At 40.6% G+C, this 23,895-nt stretch overlaps 1 protein-coding gene across 2 annotated transcripts; it reads left to right on the top strand.

The window, feature by feature from the left end:
* Positions 1 to 1,467: 1,467 nt before the first annotated feature.
* On the top strand, positions 1,468 to 23,895 carry AMPD1 (adenosine monophosphate deaminase 1). 2 transcript variants are annotated; one of them, XM_513671.7, is made up of 16 exons: positions 1,468 to 1,587; positions 3,601 to 3,612; positions 8,292 to 8,472; positions 10,126 to 10,291; positions 12,672 to 12,837; positions 16,570 to 16,789; positions 17,314 to 17,443; positions 18,501 to 18,695; positions 18,987 to 19,118; positions 19,482 to 19,645; positions 20,975 to 21,101; positions 21,285 to 21,448; positions 22,105 to 22,225; positions 22,892 to 23,065; positions 23,226 to 23,336; positions 23,703 to 23,895. In XM_513671.7, the coding sequence occupies exons 1-16, from the start codon at positions 1,566 to 1,568 to the stop codon at positions 23,859 to 23,861; spliced, it is 2,244 nt and encodes a 747-aa protein (XP_513671.5). In that variant the 5' UTR covers positions 1,468 to 1,565; the 3' UTR covers positions 23,862 to 23,895. The 2 variants fall into 2 exon arrangements, with proteins under 2 accessions (XP_513671.5, XP_054542115.2); XM_054686140.2 differs by lacking the exon at positions 3,601 to 3,612 and having other exon boundaries at positions 23,703 to 23,894.

Genomic DNA, 23,895 nt, shown 5'->3' with positions numbered 1-23,895 from the left:
AATGTAACAAAAAGGAGTTGGAAAGAAATGAACAAATATTTTGGTTCAGTAACACCTTTGTAATGTGTTGCAATATTGTTGATTGAGAGGTTGGCCATAAGGCTAAGCACTAAAACATTGTTAAGTTTTGCCAACAAAAAGGCTTGTCCCAATTTTCAAAAAGAAATAGTTAATAGTAAAAAGATCATTTGGTCTATGCCCATAATTCTGTTGCTAATCTGAAGTGCCAAGCTCATCTTCAATATAAGCTGTTATAATTTAAAATTTCTGCTGAGTCTAGCAGCGTACTTTCTTTACCTAGCAGTAACTATCAAATATTTAGTCATAACTGGCCGGGCGCAGTGGCTCACGCCTGTAATCCCAGCACTTTGGGAGGCCAAGGCAGGTGGATCATGAGGTCAGGAGGTCAAGACCATCCTGGCTAACACAGTGAAACCACATCTCTACTAAAAATACAAAAAATATTAGCTGGGCATGCTGGCAGGCGCCTGTAGTCCCAGCTACTCGGGAGGCTCAGGCAAGAGAATGGCATGAACCCGGGAGGCAGAGCTTGCAGTGAGCCGAGATCGCGCCACTGCACTCCAGCCCGGGCAACAGAGCGAGACTCTGTCTCGAAAAAAATATATGTATATACACATATATATATATACACATATATATACACACACATATATATAGTAATAACTAAGACTGTGTGTTATTATGGAAAGAGCATGAGATTTGGGTCCAGAGAGCCTTGGCTTTGCCATTTATGATGAACAGAATGACTTTGAGCAAGATACCTGTCAGAGCCCCAGTTTTCTTATTTGGGAAACAGGGATAAGGTATTACTTGCCTTACAGGATTGTAATTATTATCAAATAGATAATGTTTGCCAAATGTTTTACATACAATAAAATGTTATACAAAACAAAGCTATTGATCTTATTATAACAATAGGTAGACAAGTGGTAACTGAACACTCTGGAGGACAGTTGAGTTTCTGTAAGACTTGAAGTAAATTTAACACTTAATTCATTAAACTGTCAACTGAATTTCTGCTAAGTCAGACACATTACTAATAAAAACATGCATTCCTGAGTGTGTGTGCGTGTGTGTGTGTGTGTCTGTTGAGAGCTTGATGAATGTACCAGCATATTCACCAACCACAGAAAGCTGTTTGCGTGATGTGAAACCCTGAGGATCATAGCTTCAGAAACTGGAAAGACTTCACTGTATTTCACTAGGGTGGGATATCACCATCAATGGTCCTACACTTGCCAAAGATCCAGTCTGTAAGAAGATTTAGAGAGTATTGAAATGCAATTTTTGGCCCACCACAGATATCTTCTAATCCCAAAGTAAAGACTGAAAGCTTCACCTGTTTTTCACTATCAAATGCCTCAAGCTATAAATAGGTCCAAAGCTCATCTCTCTCCACTTAGCAGAGAAGAATCAAATTTCCGGGGGCAAAGCAAAATAATAAAATGAATGTCAGGATATTTTATAGTGTCAGTCAGTCACCCCACAGTCTCCTCTCTCTTCTTTTCTACTGTGCTATCCTAGAATCAAGGATTTCAGCAACAATGCCTCTGTTCAAACTCCCAGGTAGGTGTACAAAGTGTTTGGAGAGCTCAGTTGTTGCTTTTTTTTTTTTTTTTTTTGATAAGCAACTGTTCCTTTAGCTACCGTATCAGCTTTGATCATTCATTTAGGGTTCATGATAGCTTTAACATACATTTCAGGAAAACACAAAATATTTTCAAGGGTTTTTTGTTTGTTTTTAGTTTTGGGATGTGGGTAAGTTTCTAAAACTGTTATCATGTATATTGCATCTTTGATGATCCCAGTAGAAAACTCTGTGAAATATTTAATATCTATTCTGCTAGTCTAAACAAAACCTGTGCTGCCATAGCTCTGAGTCGGCTCCTACATAATGACTCTAGCTATGGTATTGGCTGAAAATCATGAACATGACAAAAATAACCCATGTGTGTATTCTGATGGGTCACGAGAATAGCTTTCTGTTGCCCAGGTTTGTACACAGAGTAATTTTTAAAATAATAATGTTATAATTTTTAAATGATAAAAGCAATACATGTTTCATGTGAAATAGAAATTGTGCTGAAAAAATAAAAGTAATAAACAAACATTCATTTTGAAAGTTGGGAAATTCAGTAAAAGTAATAATTTTATTTTTTACTTATTTATTTATTTTTTGAGACAGGGTGTCACTCTGTTGCCCAGGCTGGAGTGCAGTGGCACGATCACGATTCACTGCAGCCCCAATCTTCTGGGATCTGGTGATCCTCCCACCTCAGCCTCCCGAGTAGCTGGGACTACAGGCACTTGCCACCACGCCCAGCTAGTTTTTGTATTTTCTGTAGAGACAGGGTTTCGCTATGTTGCCCAGGCTCGTCTTAAACTCCTGAGCTCAAGCAATCTGCCTGCCTCAGCCTCCCAAAGTGCTGGGATTACAAGTGTTAGCCACTGCACCCAGCCAAAAGTAATAATTTTAAAAATCTGCACATCCATTATCCAAAGATATTCACTCTTAACGTTTTAGTGTTTTTTTTCTTTTCAATCTATTTTCTGTGTAAAATTAAAGAGTTTTTTTTAAAAAGGCACTGTTATTATATTGCACATGTAATTTTATATCCTGCTTTTGGCAGGATAATGTTTTGGCTTAACTTTACAACTTATCCTTTTACCATGGTATCCCAAACCTTTCCTAAAAACCATTTTAAAAGACTGCATATTCTATTTTCTTAATTAATCCCTTAGGTTCTTTATGGTTTGGGCAGTTTTTTTGTTTGTTTGTTTTTGTTTTTGTTTTTGTTTTTGTTTTTTTAGAGACAGAGTCTCGCTCTGTCACCCAGGCTGGAGTGCAGTGGTGCGATCTTGGCTCACTGCAAGCTCCGCCTCCCGGGTTCATGCCATTCTGCCTCAGTCTCCCGAGTAGCTGGGACTACAGGCGCCTGCCACCACGCCCGGCTAATTTTTATATTTTTAGTAGAGACGGTGTTTCACATATAACACAGTGAATATCTGTATTAGCCAGGATGGTCTCGATCTCCTGACCTCATGATCTGCCAGCCTCGGCCTCCCAAAGTACCAGGATTATAGGCGTGAGCCACTGCGCCCGGCCTCTTTATGGTTTTTTATAAGTATAAGTATGTTCTGATAACAATATTGACACCTAAAGCTTTTTCCATGTTTAAGGATGATTTCCGTAGGATAGCTTCTCAGAAATGGTTGTTTGGTAGGTGTTACTAAATTGTTTACCAAATGAGCTGTTTTAAGTTTACTACTACCAACATCATATGAGCATTCCCGTCTTTCTTCATCAGATATTTTTAAAAATCATATTTTATAGAGAGTGCCTTTTAAAAAGTATACTTATAAATGTTAAGAGACATATTAGAAAAGAAAAGAAAATGAAGAGCTGTATAATGACCATATTCCCAAGCTTTCTGATGGCAGAAAACTGTAGACAAGCTGGAAGACTGAGCTGAAATAACAGCAATCTACATGTGTCTACCCCAAAGCAGTGATTAATAGCCACCATGATTACAGAAAGTTGTTCACATATTTTATCTTGTTTTATTTTACTTCATACAGCTGAAGAGAAACGTGAGTATTGCATTACTTTTGCTGCCATTTGTCAGAGTATCAATTTAAAAAAATGATACTATTCTTTAATTCAGAAGCATGGCTATTTTTCAGCAGTGTTTATTAAATAATAGCCTTGAAAGTCAACAAAGATTCATAATGACCATAGATATCCCATAGCATAGCAAATAAGCTCATGGCTTTTCTGGATTCTAGTGTGTGTATATATATATATATATATTTATATATAATTTTTTAAAAGAAAACCTCGTGCAGTGCTTTTGCTTGCTTATTTATTTATTTATTTATTTATTTTGAGATGGATGGTCACCCAGGATGGAGTGCAGAGGTGTGAGCTCTGCTCATCGCAACCTTTGCCTCCCGGATTCAACTAATTATCTTGCCTCAGCCTCCCGAGTAGCTGAGATGACAGGTGCACACCACCACACCTGGTTAATTTTTAGTAGAGACAGGGTTTCACCATGTTGGCCAGGCTGGTCTCGAACTCCTGACCTCAAGTGATCTGCCCGCTTCAGCCTCACAAAGTGCTGGGATTACAGGTGTGGGCCACCACACCCAGCCTGTTTAATATTTTGAAATAAATGACATAGATTAGCCAAAGGGGCCTATTGAATCTTGCCTTAGTAAAGCAACTCCAGCGCAAAAAAAAAAAAAAAAATTGTTGTTCATTTTTGTGACCAGATAAAATAAAAACCTATTTTATTTATTTGTTTGTTTATTTATTTATTTTTTGAGATGGAGTCTTGCTGTGTTGCCCAGGCTGGAGTGCAGTGGTGCAATAGCTCACTGCAACCTCTGCCTCCTGGGTTCAAGTGATTCTCCTGCCTCAGCCTCCTGAGTAGCTGAGTTTACAGGTGCCCACCACCCATCTGACTAATTTTTGTATTTTTAGTAGAGACGAGGTTTCACCATTGGCCAGGTTGGTCTCGAACTCCTGACCTCAAGTGATCCACCCACCTCAGCCTCCCAAAGTGCTATGATTACAGGCGTGAGCCACCGTGCCCAGCCTTAAAAACCTATTTTAGATAAAACTGTAACTTTGGTTGTATATTCCCCTCAATCTCAAATTAGACTTGTCCTTTTGCTGACTGATAGTAGGTCTGCCTCTGAATTCCTTTGGGAGATGAAATGTGGCAGACGAAGGCCTACAACCTTGTCTTTCCTACACATTAATAAAGCACTGCTGAGAAACAAGCATGTTTTTCTGGACCTGTTAAGAAGCAAGCATGATATTCATCTTCTCAAGAGTCTTGCAGTTCCTGTGTTAATAATAGTAATCTCCAACTTCTGGACAGTACTGCATAGTTTTAAAGTATTTTTTGTTAAATCTTCATAACAATTCTCTGAAGTTGATGTTATTATTATTAACATTCCCCTTTATGATGATGAACACTGTGGCTCCCAGTTATTATGTGGTTTGCCCAAGGCCATCCAGCTGTTAATACACACATTTTCTTTTTTTAATTTTAATTTTAATTTTTATTTTTGAGACGGAGTCTTGCTCTGTCGCCCAGGCTGGAGTGCAGTAGCATAATCTCGGCTCATTGCAAGCTCCACCTCCCAAGTTCAAGCAATTCTCCTGCCTCAGCCTCTGGAGTAGCTGGGATTACAGGCACGTGCCACCACACCCAGCTAATTTGGTATTTTTAGTAGAGACGTGGTTTCACCATGTTGGCCAGGCTGGTCTCAAACTTCTGACCTCAGGTGATCCGCCCACCTCAGCCTCCCAAAGTGCTGGGATTAGAGGCATGAGAAATCGCACCCAGCCTATCTACTTATCTTTTGAAATATAAGTTTCACTCTTTCCTTTCTATAATCACCACCATTCCCTGAAATTTGTTTTATTTGTTTGTTTGTACTCTGTCGCCCATGCTGGAGTGCAATGGTGCAAATGTGGCTTACTGCAGCCTCAACCTTCTGGGCTCAAACGATCCTCCCACCTCAGTCTCCTGAGTAGCTGGGACTACATGCATATGCCACCATGCTTGGCTAATTTTTGAAAAAAAAAAAAAAAATTTGTGGAGGTGAGGTTCTCACTATGTTGCCCGGGCTCCAAAGTCTCGAACTCCTGGCCTCAAGCAATCCTCCCACCTCAGCCTCTCAAAGTGCTGGGATTACAGGTGTGAGTCACCATGCCAGGCCCACTCCCCGAGGTATTTTTGAAAGGCAGAACTCTTGAATTAAGAGTCAAATTTCAGCTGTGGTTACATGAAGTCAAAACAAGTGGTTGCTTCAGTGGAAGGAAATATCAACCATATAATTTCTGGTCATCATGTAAGCTGCTTCTTAAGAGTAGAGTTTCTAATTTTCAACTGTCTACAGTGGCTTAGAGAGATACAATCTTAGTAAAAACAGTACTGTTTTAAAATAGGAAACAAATAGAAATGTGCAGTCCCAGACAATGAATGCTTGTTCTGGAAGAGCCAGATACCAAGCAAGCAGGATTTGGTTTCTGGGCATCCATTTCCATACTGTCCTTCCTGAGGCCTCCAGCATTATTGCTGCAGACCCAGCATGACTGACCAGTTTCATCATCATCCTCATTCTCATCTTTATAACCAACTGTCCTGTTTCCATTTGCCCTTCATGGTACATGCAGCCTCTTCCAACTTCTGCTTGCCACTCTCCCTTGAGATGCATGTGCTCGCTCGTGATGCTTAGGAAGAAGTGACATTATTTCTGGGGATCAGTTGGCAGTAGGGTGTGGAGGCATTATCAGGCCATCGAATGCATTTACTTGGTGTTCCATTTGTTCCTTCATGGATCATGATGTTTGCCAAAGAACTACTTATAGCATCCAAAGATGCTTTTCGGTTTCAGTTGTTTGAGTTTAACAAGGCAAATAGATGCATGAAGTTTGGCCAACATAGTGGGCTTCTCTGTTAACTTTGCTGTAACAAACCAGGTTTTAAAAACTGGCTGACCTGAGTGTTATTGTTGGGGAAGTTATGAATCAATTCCTATCATCTCCAATGTACATTTCATCATGTACTAAGTCATATCATGTATTATCTCATTCATAGTCCAAAGCTAACCCCACACACCAAATGTCTGTTTGACCAATGCTACACATTACATCATTCAATTTAATTTGGTGCTTTATTTGTCTTAAGGCATTTCCACATACATTATCTCACTTAGTGTCACAACAGCCTTGCCAGCGAGGTTGGGTAGGTATTAGTATTCCCACTTTACAGATTAAGAAATGGAAATAGAGGAAGATGTAGGAGGTGTTAAGTGCAGAGCAGGGAGCTTGAACACATGACATCTACTTAATTTAGAATAGAAAATATGGACTTTTGCAGGCCTGTATAGACATTAATAGCTGGGGGCATCTTTCTCTATACATACAGTTTGCTCTGTCATCCTGTGGGGAATGTTTCTGTCTTCTACTGTTGCTCCAAATAGCTAGCTATTTGCCATTGTCATTATTGCTACCAGCTCTTTTCTGGAAATACCAGGAAAAGTATTAGAGGTAATGATTATTCAGACAGAAAACACTGAGGATCTGGAGAACACAGTGGAACTTAACAGAAAGGCAGATACTTGATGGCCATCACCATCCTATATGATGACACTGGTTTTCTTTTCTTTTTTGAGATAAGAGTTTTGCTCTGTCACCCAGGCTGGAGGGCAGTGGTGCAGTCTCAACTCACTGCAACCTCTGCCTCCGGGTTCAAATGATTCTCTTGCCTCAGCCTCCTGAGTAGCTGGGATTACAGGCATGCACTACCATGCACAACTAATTTTCATATTTTTAGTAGAGACAGGGTTTCGCCATGTTGGCCAGGCTGGTCTCAAACTCCTGCCATCAAGGGATCCACTCTCCTCACCCTCCCAAAGCGCTGGGATCACAGGGATGAGCCAGTGTGCCCAGAGACACTGGTTTTCTTATATCCTGAGGGTCTTGGGGTTATTCATTGCCAAACTAAGAAGCATCATTTCCCCCCATTTTAAGAATGGGAAAATTAGGGTATGTACAAGTAAAATTGGCCTTCCAAGGTTCATTCATTATTGAGGCCTATGTCCACAAGAAATGGGACTTCCAGCACTTGGTAGTAAATGTTAGTGGTCCCCTCCCTGCATACAGCAGCATATCACCAAGTTGTCTGGATTTGAAAAAACAAGGTTTGATGTGTGAGAGAAACACAGTATCTGTCTTAAGTAGAAGAAAGGCCCTACAGTACACATTTATTTCTCAGAACTACTTAGATCACTGGAATCACTGGTTCTCCTTAGCAAGAAAAACTCCAAGGACCAATAACTCTATCCACATATTTAACACCATCAGAAAAACTCCACCAACCTAATGGGAAGAACTGTGCTGCATGGTTCAAACTATGAAATCAAACTTAGCCTTGCCAGAAACAGGTGATCTTACTGAGGTGCTAGTCCTACAACAGCCCGGTCTCATCTTTAGGACCATCTTTAGGACTGTTCTGAAATGTGCTATGAGAATCTGACCCATGTTTCTGAGAGCATATTTTCAAGGTACCCACACAGAAACCCACTAAAAGGAGAGCAGGCACTGAGCTCTGTGGTGTTTCAGGGACCCTGGTTGGAAAGCAGGAGAGCCATGCACGCAGCACAGTCCTTGTCCCATGCCTTACACATAGCAGAAACTCTCAGCTGACTTTTGAAAAGGGGCTTGAACACTAATATGTGAAAACCTCTTTTAGAAATTGATGATGCAATGCGCAACTTTGCTGAAAAAGTGTTTGCCTCTGAAGTCAAAGATGAAGGAGGTCGTCAGGAGATTTCCCCCTTTGATGTGGATGAGATCTGTCCGATTTCTCATCATGAGATGCAAGCACACATATTCCATCTGGAGACTCTGTCCACCTCCACAGAAGCCAGGAGGTAAGTGGTGTAAGGGGAGTGCTTAGTATATTGGCACCTAAGGAGGGGTATCTGCCAGGGAAGATATGGTTCAATTTATCCAAATGATGGTTCAACTCAGAGGAAGAACTCTGCCAGAGTTAGCAATTCCTAAGACTGGGCACAGTGGCTCACAAATGTAATCCCAGCACTCTGGGAGGCCGAGGTGGGTGGATCACTTGAGGACAGGAATTTGAGACCAGCCTGGTCAACATGGTGAAACCCTGTCTCTACTAAAAATACAAAAATTAGCCAGGCACTGTGGTGCATGCCTGTAGTCCCAGCTACCTGGGAGGTTGAGGCAGGAGAATCGCTTGAACCTGGGAGGTGGAGGTTGCAGTATGCCAAGATCACCCCACTGCACTCCAGCCTGCGTGACAGAGCGAGAGTCTGTCTCAAAAAAAAAAAAAATTCCTTTTCCCCCCAACACTGTATATGCTAGAGTGAGTAGAGTGAGGGGCCAATGATGAAAAAAGAAGAAAGCAGTGGGCCTCCTATCTCGTCCACATCTCCCTTGATTGAAGCCTCCCTACCCATCTAAGCAAGAGGACTTCGAGATACCATAGAATTATTTCAAACCAAAGTGGGCAAATGGCTGCTGTGAACATATTCAATTTACACACAATGGTAATATAAACTGGGACTCAAGAGCCTTCATCTTCAGACTCTGTCCCTAGCCAACCTTAGTGTTATGCTCCCTGACATGAATCCTGCCCTCCAGTTAGTCTGACCACCTCCTGGCCTTAGGAATACTGTGCTCCAATTCTGCCCTCATGACCTGCCCATCCTATGTCTATGATGCATACTTGCTGCCTCCCCCGAGCAGTCTTTGAAAATCCCTCTCCACCAAGTCTATTTTCCTTTATTTGAACCACTCTAGGATTCACTACCGGCCACACTTTAGTCCCCAAACCTCAAACCTATACTAACTACTTTGCTGGAACCCCCTCCTTAGGTCCTCCCCCCATCCCACCAGCTTCATGGGGAAAAGACTATTCTGCTGTCTTTCTCTTGATTTTACATCTTTAAGGAAAGAACAGCAATCCATCTCCTTTGGTGCCCCCCATAGGTCTTAACACAGGACTTGAGTCAAAGCAATAAACTTGGGTCAAACTCAACAAATACTTGTTGATTTGAGAAAATAATATTAAATACCTTATAAGTTCCAGGTACTGTGCTAGGCATTTTATATACATTAAATCTCATAGAAATCCTATAAGGTAGTCATTTTTGCACCATTTGTTTTAGATGGGTACATGGGAGCTCCTTTATCCATGTTTAAGGAACATGAATAAAATGATACAGGTAGTAACTGACATAGCCTGTGTTTTCTGTAGTTCCTAGACTGCCTATTCTGCTGGGAGTGGACTGCCTGGGAAGAAGGGTGTCATGGTGAAGGTCTTCTAGTAGGATTGCTAAGGCCATTCCAAGGTAGACCAGGGAGAGGGGCACAAGGTCATGTGTCTTCAGTGATTTCTCCTCCCACTATGCTTGGATCCTGTTTCTGATACCCAACCACATTTTAATTTTTACTTTTTGTCCTCAGAATAAAATTGTATAGAGAAACATCTATCTATCACAATGAAACGCCTGATGAAGACAAAATTAACTCTTACTTTTAAATTTCGAACCCAGAAAAAAGCGTTTCCAAGGACGGAAGACTGTTAATTTGTCCATTCCACTAAGTGAAACATCTTCCACCAAACTGTCCCACATTGATGAATACATTTCCTCATCTCCAACCTACCAGACCGTGCCTGATTTTCAGAGAGTGCAGATTACTGGTGACTATGCCTCTGGGGTGAGTTGGTCCTTGCCACTCAGACTTAGCAACCAGGAAGCCATTCAGCTTGACAGTTCTAGCTCCTTGCCTTCTTCTCTTTCCTGTTGAGGGAGGTATTAGCTCACTCGTCCTTTGTTACACTTCATTATTGCATTTCAATACTAATATGGTGGTATGTCTTATGTTTCTGTTGTTTTTATCATCCCACATAATTTATCCTCTATCTCATTTGCTTGCACATGGAGAATATCGAGTAGAATGCAGTGTGTATGTTACAGAATACAATGGACAGATTTTGGCAAAAAGGACCAAAGAGAGCAGTAGAGTGGTCAAGTCTCACTGATGTTGTCATAAATCAGAAAAGGGAGCCTCTGGGGAGGCACGGAGTCTCTGGGGAAAAGAAAGACCCAAGCAGACCTAGGATAGTGAGAAGGGTTGCAGATAGCATAAACCAACCAAAGAAAACAGATCCAGAGAAAGAGAGAGGGAAGAGAAAAAAGAAGGAACCAGAGAAAAGAAGGAAGATGAGAGAGAGGTTAGAAAATCCTAACGAGGCTATTGTTTTTTTGACGATCTGAACTCTCCAATTTCATTACAGATGGTTACACAGTAGATCATTACTTGGAACAGACTCTAGGATGCCACAGGGATAGTAAAGTCATGTCACAAACAACTTGACCTGCTTGTCTCATCCAGAACAGTTGGTCAATTAATAAATCTCTGCCACATGGACTTGCAGAATCAGCATCATATTGGTGAAACTGCTGTGCAGCCGTCAGTCGATGCTCCAAATATAGTTTTAATGACCAGTGCTGGGTCCCCTTCTCATGTAACTGACCCACTTAGGGTCAGTCCTAAGATACTTAAAAGTGACAAGGCAATTAAATGCACCTCATTCTTGTTTATTCATTTTCTGTATAACATGGGTGCTCTCTAAATGGCAGGGGGTTTAGACAGTAAATAACTAAAAAGAAATGCCTAATAGAGATGAGTGCAGGGGAAACACAGTTTGGAGAACTCCAGAATTCAAAATAACATAAACATTTGGAGATAAACTTCATACCTGCATGCTTGATAGAAATGAAAACAAGAATAAAAACAAAGAAGTTAGGAGGACAAACAAAATGTACACAAGTCAAGGAGTACTTCTCCTCCTATGAAAGCTGGAGGGCACCTGAAACCTTGACCTGGAGACTGGGAAAAACGAAGTATGTTTCTGTACCAGTTGGCTGAATGTGGCTGGGCTGCTGAGCAACACTCTACGCTCTACCTGGTTGTAGTCTGTACCCAAATTAGTCTTCACCCTTGTAATTTAAACAGAGAGGCAAAGAGGAAATCAGGGCTCAGTTCTCAAGATTATTAATTCCTGGTAAACACTCGATTCAGTTTAATCAGTCTTATTGAGCATCTATTCTGTGCTAGGCATTGTGTGCTGAGAACATGAAGGTGAATAAGACCCAGCTCTCATTCTTGAGGACCTGATAGACTAGTGGCCTATTAGGTGGCAATGAGCTACGCATGCCATTGGAAGCAGGGAAGCAGACCCCCAGACCTAGCATCTGTGCCAGACGCTTTTGGCCAAGGACAGCAGGTCTTTAAAATAGTTAAACTAATTCAGGATCAATATCTGGACCTTAAACTACTGGGGACAAGCATATGGTAGTCCCACAGTAAAAGTCTTTGGGTTCTGATAATGAACATTCAGTGATTTCAAGTTATAACTACTTGGGCATGCCTGGCCCAACCAGGAGTTGGGAATGGGGGCAGGGGAAATTTCCAGCAGCTCTAATAAAGCTTTCCTCTAGAATCTCTCAATTTTTACCCAGAAATAAAATTCTCTTTAAAATCATCTAAACGACTAACTTCTCACAGAATGATGTTGTGATCCATCGTAGCTGAAGAAAGCCGTGCATGGGTTTGAGAGATTTGTGACCCCTTATTCATCCCAAAATATTTCCCTCACGGACCGAGTGGTTTGAATTCTCACAATTTGAGTCACATGGTCTTTCAGTTGAGGTATTGTCTTGTACTTAAAATGTTCACACGTACTTAGAAGGAAGAAAGTATATACCATGTTGGAATGGATTCTTTTAATCCTATTTGCTAGATAATCCCTGCTATGTAACAAAACCCAGAAACAAACAAATACAGGACTACAAGGGAAAGACTCGTAGGACAGGTAAGTTTGGTAGAAATAAAAAAAGCTAGAAAAGCTTCAGGACCTGCTCTGGGAGGGAGATCCAGGTCCCAAGTCAATTAAGAAGCAGCCAGGTGAGTGGTGAGTCTCAGAATGGGCTGCGATACACAGGAGAGCTGGGAGGTGCCAAGGATAAGCTTTACTCACTTCTCAGTTTTTCATGGGATTGACTCTGATATGCTGACTTTTTTTTTTTGGCAGGTTACAGTTGAAGATTTTGAAATTGTTTGCAAAGGTCTGTATCGGGCACTATGCATACGTGAGAAATACATGCAGAAGTCGTTTCAGAGGTTCCCTAAAACCCCTTCCAAATACTTGCGGAACATTGATGGTGAGGCTTGGGTAGCAAATGAGAGCTTCTATCCAGGTAACAATTCTCTTACATAATGTATGAAACATATTTTATTTAAACTACTAAATATTAAATTTAAAATATGCCTCTAGATTATAAGTAATCCAGTCTAAAAATATCATAGTCATAATCATCTTTGGCCCCATTTCCTCACGTGTCCAATCACTTGATTCAGTCTGCACAACATCTCTCTGAACTTTTTCTCTTCACCATTCCCTAAACCCCCATTCAGGCTTATCCTTCTCCTTGCCCAGATTATTGCAAGAGCTTCGTAACTACTCTGCAAAATTTCAGTCTCCCTCTCTTTTGGTTCATCTTTACTTTGGTGCTAATTTTTAAAACACAGATCTGAGCACATCCTTCTCCTGACAAGAACCTTTAGCTGCTCCTTGCTACCTACAAAGCAAAGTCCAGCCTTTAGCCTGGCATTTGAGGCCCACACCGTCTGGCCCCCTAACTACATTTTGTTTGTTTTCTGAGACAGGGTCTCATTCTATTGCCCAGGCTGGAGTGCAGCGGCACCCTCTCGGCTCACTGCAACCTCTGCCTCCTGGGTTCAAGCGATTCTCCTGCCTCAGCCTCCCAGGTAGCTGGGATTGCTGGTGTGTGTCACCATGCCTGTCTAATTTTTGTATTTTTTTGTAGAGATGGGGTTTTCCCATGTTGGCCAGGCTGGTCTTGAGCTCCTGGCCTCAAGCGATCTGCCTGCCTCAACTTCCCAAAGTTCTGGGGTTACAGGCATGAGGCACCACACCCGGCCTGTTTATTTTTGAACTTGCACACTCAACCTATTTCTGAACTTACTTTCTCTGCTCCATTTTTATACTGTTGGTTCTGGTTGGAAATATTTCTCGTTCCCTACATAGTTCAACACCTTCCTGCTCCTGGATTGCTGCTCTGCTTCCCTGTGCTCAGGCTGTCCTTCCCCTCACTTATTCACCACATGCCCAAGTCTCCAGAGCCAACCCAATCTTTCAAGAGGCAGCCCAAATACTATCATTTCTTGCCTTGTGGATAGATGTAAACTACATGTTCTGACTTTCCATAGCACTTTATTTACTTATCTCAGTTTTTACCTTCTGCCTTGTAGAAAGTTAAGTACGTATTTTTCAACAATCAGATTTTAATAATTTTACAGATTTCTATTGTATAACTGGAACATAATTGACTTAATTCCTATTTTTAGGCAATTAAATTTCTGACTTTTTAAAACTTGTTTCTAAAAAGGGTACAATAAGCATCTTTATATACACATCTTCCTGTAATTGTCTTACAATTTTAGGATTACACTCCTAGAACTAAAATTTCTGGGGAGGCAAATATTTAAGATTTTTGAGGCCAGGCGCGGCGGCTCACGCCTATAATCCCAGCACTTTGGGAGGCCAAGGCGGGCGGATCACGAGGTCAGGAGATCGAGACCATCTTGGCTAACACGGTGAAACCCCGTCTCTACTAAAAATACAAAAAATTAGCCAGGCGAGGTGGCAGGCGCCTGTAGTCCCAGCTACTCCGGAGGCTGAGGCAGGAGAATGGCGTGAACCCGGGAGGCGGAGCTTGCAGTGAGCTGAGATCGCGCCATTGCACTCCAGCCTGGGCGACAGAGGGAGACTCCGTCTCAAAAAAAAAAAAAAAAAAAAAAAAAAGATTTTTGAAGTTCCAAATTGTAATATTATTAAAGATCTCCAGTTCTACAACTCCCTGTCTGTAATTCCTTTTAATATTAAAATCATATTAAACATGTCTCCAGTTTGGTAACACATAACAGTGGTTTTCCCATCCTCTATAATATAGACATTTAGTTTGTCTTGTCTTTATTTCTCCTAAGTTACGCTTTAATAATAATTATATCATTAATAGTGAGTTATTAATCCTTAAGTATAAGGATTTCAAAATTAATATTTGATAGTAGTAACAAATATTGTAGTAACACGCTGTTTCACTTCTCTTATGCTCCTTATCTCCCAATTTTGAATAGGAAATGTGCAGACTGTTTTTTTTCCTATGCTATTTTTCTCACTTTGGCTGCTGTGGGCATCACTTGTGAACAGGAGGCTTTCTGATGCCTTCCTTGGGCACAGCAGTGAAGAGGCATAAATGACCATACTTGTTGAAAGTCAAAAGGATGAATTCTTAAAGGCTCTGACGGTGTGAAATGTGTTCATGGCTTCCTTAGGCTGAAATCGCTAGCAGTGGAAAGAAGGGAACACATCCACTTAATCTCTTCTCAATTCCTTTAGCAGAAATTGTATGTGCTTTAAAAGGTGGGAAAAATAATTCTCATAAGAATTATCACTCTTACAATAATAATTTATTTTATATCTCTTTTTTACATTAAAACCACTTTAGGTGGAGCACAGAGGATTCTTAGGGGAGTGAAACTATTCTGTATGATACTATAAGGGTGGATACATGTCATTATACATTTGCCAAAGCCCATAGGCTTTGAGTGAACCCTAATGTGCACTATGGACTTTGGGTGATTACAAGGTGTTAATGTATATTCATCTGTTATAACAAATGGACCCTCTGATGCAGGATGTCTAGAGTGGAGACTGGCTGTGCCTGTGTGGGTAATGGGCTGTGGGGAAATTGCATTTTCTTTTTCTTTTTCTCTTTTTTTTTTTTTTTTTTTTTTGAGATGGAGTCTCACTCTGTCACCCAGGCTGGAGTGCAGTGGCACAAACTCACTCACTGCAACCTCCACCTCCTAGGTTCAAGAGACTCTCCTACCTCAGCCTCCTGAGTAGCTGGGACTACAGGCGCACACCACCACACCCAACTAATTTTCGTATTTTTAGTGGAGATGAGGTTTCACCATGTTAGTCAGGCTGATTTTGAACTTCTGACCTCAAATGACCCACCCACCTTGGCCTCCCAAAGTGCTGGGATTACAGGCGTGAGTCACTGTGCCCAGCCTGGAAACGGCATTTTCTACTCAATTTTACTGGGAACCCAAGACTGATCTTTAAAAGCTTATTTCAAAAAACACTCTAAATTACGCCTAATAAAAAAGATTGGCTTAAATAAGGTAAAGATCTAAACTCTATTTTTTTAACTGTAGTTTGACTTTTATTCTTATGTTATTATCTAAGAGCTAATAATATGCTCTAAACAGAAAGCCTTTGATGACAAACTTCAGTAAATAATGAAGATTGTTTGTAAGTAGTATATCGATTACTTTATGTAAATAGTTCTTCCAAAGAACTTGAAAAATCATTCTTACACTAGACAACATATTATTTTATTTTTCTTTTTTTTGAGACAGGGTCTCCCTCTGTCGCCTAGGCTGGAGTGCAGTGGTGCTATCTCAGCTCACTGCAACGTATGCCTCCCGGATTCAAATGATTCTCTCGCCTCAGCCTCCTGAGTAGCTGAGGTAACAGGCACACGCCGCCACAGCCTGGCTAATTTGTGTATTTGTAGTAGAGACGGGGTTTCACCATATTGGTCAGGCTGGTCTCAAACTCCTGACCTCAGGTGATCTGCCTGCCTTGGCCTCCCAAAGTGCAGGGATTACAGGCACGAGCCACCGCGCCTGGCCAATATATTATTTTTATAGCTATTTTATACTATTATGTCACCTTTAAAAAATAATGCAAAAATAAAGGTTAGCTTAATTCCAGATAATTACAACTTAAGTACCGGATTCCAAGCTAATGAGATGTTGTAGTATTTCACATTTTGGTTATTTTTATGTGGTCGTTCATCCTATGTGCTAATATATTACTCTGTGTTTGATTGAAAAAGTCTTTACTCCTCCTGTGAAGAAGGGAGAGGACCCTTTCCGAACAGACAACCTTCCTGAAAACCTGGGCTATCACCTCAAAATGAAGGACGGTGTAGTTTACGTCTATCCTAATGAAGCAGCAGTCAGCAAAGATGAGCCTAAGCCACTTCCTTACCCAAATCTGGACACCTTCTTAGATGATATGAATTTTTTACTTGCTTTAATTGCTCAAGGACCTGTGTAAGTGTTTAGTGAGACCTAAACAACAACAACTAGTACTACTTCTACTGATAGTGAGACTAAGTATTTACTAAATGCTTACTATGTTCAAACACTGTATTAAGCCCTTCATGCACATTGTTCCTTTTATTGCTTACACTTTTCACTGTGAGGTGGTTATTTTCATAATTCCAGTTTTATGAGCTGAGACTTTGATGACTTAACTAACTTGCCTAAAGTGACACAGCTGGCTGAGCCAGGATTCACACTCGAATCTGCTGACCCCAAACTTTGAACAACACTCTCTCCATTGAGTTTTAAGATACCTTTCCAAGTTCTCCCTCATTCTTATGTCCAACATTATTGAAAAGATTAAGCCTTTGGAGCCCACTACTTCTCAGTGGGATTAACTGCAGAGTAAACTAAAAGGTTTGTTCCAATAATTATTTCCTATGAATGATAAAGGTCCTGATAGTTTTGAAATTGTGACTGTTTTTCTTGAATGCCTGAAACTTTTTGGAATTATGTAATTTTATTTTTCACAGTAAGACCTATACCCACCGGCGCCTGAAGTTCCTCTCCTCCAAGTTCCAGGTCCATCAGATGCTTAACGAGATGGACGAGTTAAAGGAGCTGAAAAACAACCCCCACCGAGATTTTTATAACTGCAGGAAGGTAAACATTTTAGTTGCTCAGGGGTAATTCCTGGGCAAAAACAATTCAATTATTTATTGAGAAGCACAAGAAAAGAGTGTGTTTCTGATTAATCTAAGATTTCTACAGGTTCAGTGGATTTTAGTAAAAACAGATAATAGATTATGTCCAATGGGTTAGGGTTAAGTGCCATTTCTATCGTTTTCCCCATAGAAAGGTTTGCCACATTTTTGGCACAAAAAATTATAGTTATCATCAACAACGAAAATAGCAACAACAACAACAACAAAACATCAAAAATGACCATTCTAGAATTTGAAAGATCTTCCTTCTAGTCCTTTTTCTTTGAATTCCTGACTGTAAGACCTTGGAGGAAGGGACGACATATTTTCATTTCAGTGTCTTCATTTGTCAAATTGGGAACTACACCTGCACAGTCCAGTTCACGTGAGGATTGTGAATATCAAATGAGCTAGCCTAGAGACTGTGAAATCCAATAAACTAGACACACTTCCAAGATGTATTCTGACCATTAAAATGATTACAAGGAAGTGGGAATAGGAAATATATGAGCAGAGATTCAGGCCCAAATCCTGGCTCAGCTGCCTATACAACTTTGGACTAATTACTTAATCTGCTGAAATTTCAGTGTATAAAATTTAGTTATAAGAATATCTACCTCATAAAAGCCATCACTGTGTCATGGCTTCATAATTTCAATCCTTTCTCCTTAGGGGCTGAAAGTTATGGTAGTTACTTCACTTCCAGCTGTGTTTTAGGAGTGAAGAATGGTCCAGAAGAATGCGTGGATCAGACGTAGGAAATAAACTGGATGTACAGATATACAGAAGAAGCAAGCATTCTTATTGCCTCTAGCCTAACCTTTCACATCCTTGCATGGGCACGCCACAGTTGTAATGGATTTTTTATTGCTGGACCACCTCCACCAACTGTCAGCTCACATCCTCATTATTCACTTTGTCCCAACGCAGTGGGATTTGCAGCACCATATCCTCTAAACAGAGTAGCATAACTAAGGCTGATTGATGTTTTCTTCTTTCTTTGAATATACATACAGGTGGACACCCATATCCATGCAGCCGCTTGCATGAACCAGAAACATCTGCTGCGTTTTATTAAGAAATCTTACCAAATTGATGCTGACAGAGTGGTCTATAGCACCAAAGAGAAGAATCTGACCCTAAAGGAACTTTTTGCTAAATTAAAAATGCATCCTTATGACCTGACTGTTGATTCTCTGGATGTTCATGCTGTAGGTTGAAACGGCAATGTCAGTTTCACTCTAATACTCAGAACCCCACATGTCTTTCTCCTACAAGCCCTCCCTTCTCAGAGGTCTCTTAACCATCTTGGCTTACCACGCTGCCTGAAAGCACCACAGACAATTTTGAAGTTTGCTCATTGTCACCTGTCCCAAATTCCATTCTTGGAGCCCAATGCGCTCCCCCACTACCAGACCCCAGTTCTGCTTGACTATTTCCTAGCTCTCTATGTCCAGACAGCTCTGGTAATAATACATCTCTGCTCTTTTTTCCTGATTCAGGGACGCCAGACCTTCCAGCGTTTTGATAAGTTCAATGACAAATATAATCCTGTAGGAGCAAGTGAGCTACGGGATCTCTACTTGAAGACAGACAATTACATTAATGGGGAATATTTTGCCACTATCATCAAGGTGAGGCGGAACCAATCACATCTATGGTATCTGGCATGGTTCTTGAGGAAAGGGAAGAAGGAAGGAAGGAAGGAAGGAAGGAGGGAAAGAAGGAAGGAAGGGAGGGAGGGAGGGAGGGAGCGATCCCTGGGGCCAAACACTACACAAATGAATATAAGGATTTCCTCTGACACATCCACTCTAATGATTTTTAAAGACCTCTATTGCTAAGGTAGAGAAATTAAGGGTGTGGTTTTGAGATTGATTAAGGACCTAGCCTTTTCAGATTCTGAAAGGAAGAGTTAGAAAGGGAATCTCCTCTCCCTAGAACCCCAGAGGAACTTGTGGGAATCCCTGGCTTGGACTTCTCTCTTGGCTTTGCAGGAGGTAGGTGCGGACCTGGTGGAGGCCAAGTACCAGCATGCTGAGCCCCGCCTGTCCATCTATGGCCGCAGTCCTGATGAGTGGAGCAAACTCTCCTCCTGGTTCGTCTGCAATCGCATCCACTGCCCCAACATGACATGGATGATCCAGGTTCCCAGGATCTAGTATGTACCTGCCCATCAGAAACTCTAGAGCCTGCCCTTGTCTCATCTGCTTCAAGTCCCCTGTATGAACAAGGAACGTGTTGCCCATCTAGAAATAAATCAGCTTTGTTAAAACAGCATTCACTATTGGGTCCTGCATGCTTGGTTTTGTCCACTCTGGGTACAGCACTCTTAACCACAGGCAGGAGTTAAGAAGATCATTTCGGATCAGTCCTCTAGCTTTATGAAGATCATAAATAACTTACTGAGAATGATTAAAACTAAGATAGAATAAGAACTATGTACAGTTTGGTATACATTTTCTTTCACCTGGTCTTCTCTGTGTCAAGTCCATTCCTTCCCATGCTCATCTCTACTGGGATGTGGCTTTCTTGTATCAGAACCTTTACTACTGTCTGTCAATTGTCCCACCTACAAGTGCTCAGGTTCTCCACAATCAATGAGTATTTATCAATGGTATTGCTGAGGATGTCATCTCCCTTTCATACCACCTTCAGGGATGGCTTCTCTTTCAGTTTGTTCAGTATCATTGATCTTTTATCTAACTTGGGTGTTTATATGTTTTCTGGCTACCTGTCTTTGTGTTCTGTGTGACCTACTGCAATGCAAGAGTTTCATCCTGTCTCTTTAACCAAAAAAAGTAATTTTTTGACTGGGATAATACTTCCTAATAGGCAGAGAGGCAGTAGGTTGGTTAGGAGTATAGATTCTGGACCCAGAGTGGTGATACTTGAATCCTGGCAATACTTGAATCAAGGTAACACAACCATTTAGCTGTGTTACCTTGGGTTAAGTTATATCACCCCATTGTGCCTTAGTTTCATCATCTCTAAAACAAGGTTAAAAATAATACCTAACTTATTGAGTTGTTATGAGGATTACATTAGCTAATATTTCTGGACACTTAGAAGAGTGCTTGGAATATATTAAATGCTATATCAGAGTTTGTTAAATTGCAGATCAGAGGTATTCTTGGTAATCATTTCCTGTTCACTGTCTTGTAGCTACACACATATATTGAAGCTTTTATGATGTAATTGCATATTCCTCTATGAGGACTTAGCTGTGAAGGTTTAGTTTTCTTATGACAAAGGTTTGTAAAAAAGATGGGGACATAGGGTCCACCAAAAAATTTTTATTTCCTATGTGCTTCCCAAACTGAATCCCTCTCTATAGGGGACCAAAAAGAATGTATGAGGAGCATGGACCTAGGATAGATATACCACGTCTTTTCCTGTGCATGACATTCGATTCTCTGGTTCCCTCATACTGGGGCTATCAGTCCTAAAAATCTTTTTTCTCCTAAATTCTCTTCATTCTTGCCTCTAGTGATGTGTTCCGTTCCAAGAATTTCCTTCCACATTTTGGAAAAATGCTGGAGAATATTTTCATGCCAGTGTTTGAGGCCACCATCAACCCCCAGGCTGACCCAGAACTCAGTGTCTTCCTCAAGCATGTAAGCATGACCCTTCAGGCCTTCATACTGCTGCTCATGAACCAGCCTTCCTACCTGGTCATGACTAATTCTTGGTGCTTATCTCTTTATGTTTGGTCTGTGCCTTTGGACCTGAAAGTTTGTGTGAGGACTGGGACCCTGAAGTTGGACTGAACCCATTGCATGGCTCACTTTTCCTAACAGATCACTGGCTTTGACAGTGTGGATGATGAGTCCAAACACAGTGGCCACATGTTCTCCTCCAAGAGTCCCAAGCCCCAGGAGTGGACATTGGAAAAGAATCCATCTTACACTTACTATGCCTACTACATGTATGCAAACATCATGGTGCTCAACAGCCTGAGAAAGTAAGTAGGAGAGAGCTGGAGCTAGGAGGGTCTATTTGACACAGCTCTTTCCACATATATTGGCAATTAAGGTGGTCAGGGGCCTCATGCATTACTGTGATGGTTCCAATTGGCCCAAATCAGAAATTTCTTTCTCTTAACTTTTTTCTCCAGTTTATTTATTTTGGGGCAGAAATCGATATTTCGATGCTTTCAATAACTTTCACAGTTCCTTGTTTTTGGGAAGTTTAGGAATTTATACTAATCATTGTGCAATTAATGATAAAACTTCATATATTTTGCCCTTCTTGATATATTTGGGTAAGGAATAAGTAGAGGAATATTATACTGGGGTTTTCTGGAAACATTTCTCCCTTAAAGTTTGAATAGAATAGAATAAATGATGAGATGTTGATATTGGTAAATTTCCTATTGAGACTGAAGGTATTTCCATCCAGGCAATCAACACTTTATTTGCTTCCTTACCCCCATATCCTCTGCTGCCTCTTTTTGGAAACTTTGTATTTAGCAAGAATTAAGATTATGATTTGGGACTGTTTTGCTGAATCCTTTGGATGGCTTACTTCCTTCCAGAGTGTTCACTTTTCTACTGAATTTTCTTGTGAATCACTCCATACCCAGAGCCTGCGATTCCAATAGCAGTTCTATTTCCCCAGGGAACGAGGCATGAATACGTTTCTGTTCCGACCTCACTGTGGAGAAGCTGGAGCCCTCACCCATCTCATGACAGCATTCATGATAGCAGATAATATCTCTCATGGCCTAAATTTAAAAAAGGTGAGTTGGAAGCTCTCTTCTTAACTTTTACATTGGAGCTAGAGGAATCTTTTTTCCCTTAACCAACCATACTGTCACAAGTCATTATCGACACTGGAATCATAATCAAGTAGAGCATAAAAGATTTTTTAGTTTAGTGCAGTTCATTCTACAGAAAGAAGTAAAGGGACTTGCTCAAGATTACCTTGCTAGTTGCTGTCAGATAAAAGTTAACGCAGATCTCCTGACTTCTAGCGTAGAATCCTGACAAGGGATAATTCAGAGATGGCCTGGCTTTCCTTAAGCTAGTTTTTGCCAGATTTCTTGTTATAGCATGCTTCAAGATGTTTTTTGTGAGAGTCAGAGCTTTCTTGTAGAGAGAGAGAAAAAAAATAATGTTTCAAGGCAGTCTTTTGCCTGAGACAGACCATCTAACGTAGGCCATTATAGATCAAATAAACAATCTGGTTTGACTCAATGTTTCTGAAAATTAATGTATCCTAAATACATTTATTCTAAATAGCATTTACATTGAAAAACTCCTAAATTCTCCTTACTAAGAGACTTGAAGAACAAGTGATAATTTTGTTGAAAGCTGAAGCTTAAGGCAGACCATGAGATTGTAGTGTTTCTAGTTTGTATTCCTTTTTCAATATCTTTAAATCTTTTTTTACTTTTCTTTTTCAGAGTCCCGTGCTACAGTACTTGTTTTTCTTAGCCCAAATTCCCATCGCCATGTCACCACTAAGTAACAATAGCCTATTTCTAGAGTATGCCAAAAATCCTTTTTTGGATTTCCTTCAGAAAGGGCTAATGATCTCACTGTCTACAGATGACCCAATGCAATTCCACTTTACCAAGGTATAGTATGGACTTGGGCAATACAAGCATATTTTGCTGGACTGTTGTTTCCCATCCAGAATTTGAAAGTCAAATAAAGGTTATTTCATTATTTTTTCATGCAGGATGCATATTATTTATTAATTCACTCCTCTTTTTTCCTCATTTAATATAACTGCAGGAGCCCCTAATGGAAGAATATGCTATTGCTGCACAAGTCTTCAAGCTGAGCACCTGTGATATGTGCGAAGTGGCAAGGAACAGTGTCTTGCAGTGTGGAATTTCTCATGAGGTAGACCTGTCTTCAAATGGCTTCCCTTCTGAGTATAGGGTCTGCTAACTTGAATACCGAAAAAGTAGTTGGGAAACACATGTAGAAAAATTGTTCCACGAATCATATGCAGTTACTATGGACAGGGACTAGAAGGGATTATTCTATCTCTTTGCCTGTGCCTTTTGGGCCAGGGAAGTAAAATACACTTGATTTCTCAGCAGACTGTGAACACTGAGGCACTAGATGGGTACTTTTAATGGTCTATTATTATTATTCTTTTGTCAGTGGCTAACATAAGGAAGGAATTTTTGTAAAGAATGCAATTATTGTCTATACCAGGGTGAAAAGAGACAACAATCATTCTGCCATCCTTTTCTCTTATAGGAGAAAGTAAAGTTTCTGGGCGACAATTACCTTGAGGAAGGCCCTGCTGGAAATGATATCCGGAGGACAAATGTAGCCCAAATCCGCATGGCCTATCGCTATGAAACCTGGTGTTATGAACTCAATTTAATTGCTGAGGGTCTTAAATCAACAGAATAAAAAAAAGTAAACCAAATAATAATATGAGTGAGAA

Source organism: Pan troglodytes, chromosome 1 (assembly GCF_028858775.2).
Source record: "Pan troglodytes isolate AG18354 chromosome 1, NHGRI_mPanTro3-v2.0_pri, whole genome shotgun sequence".
Classification (NCBI taxonomy): domain Eukaryota; kingdom Metazoa; phylum Chordata; class Mammalia; order Primates; family Hominidae; genus Pan; species Pan troglodytes.
Note: the sequence above shows the minus strand (reverse complement) of the source record. Positions and strands in the feature narration are given on the sequence as shown.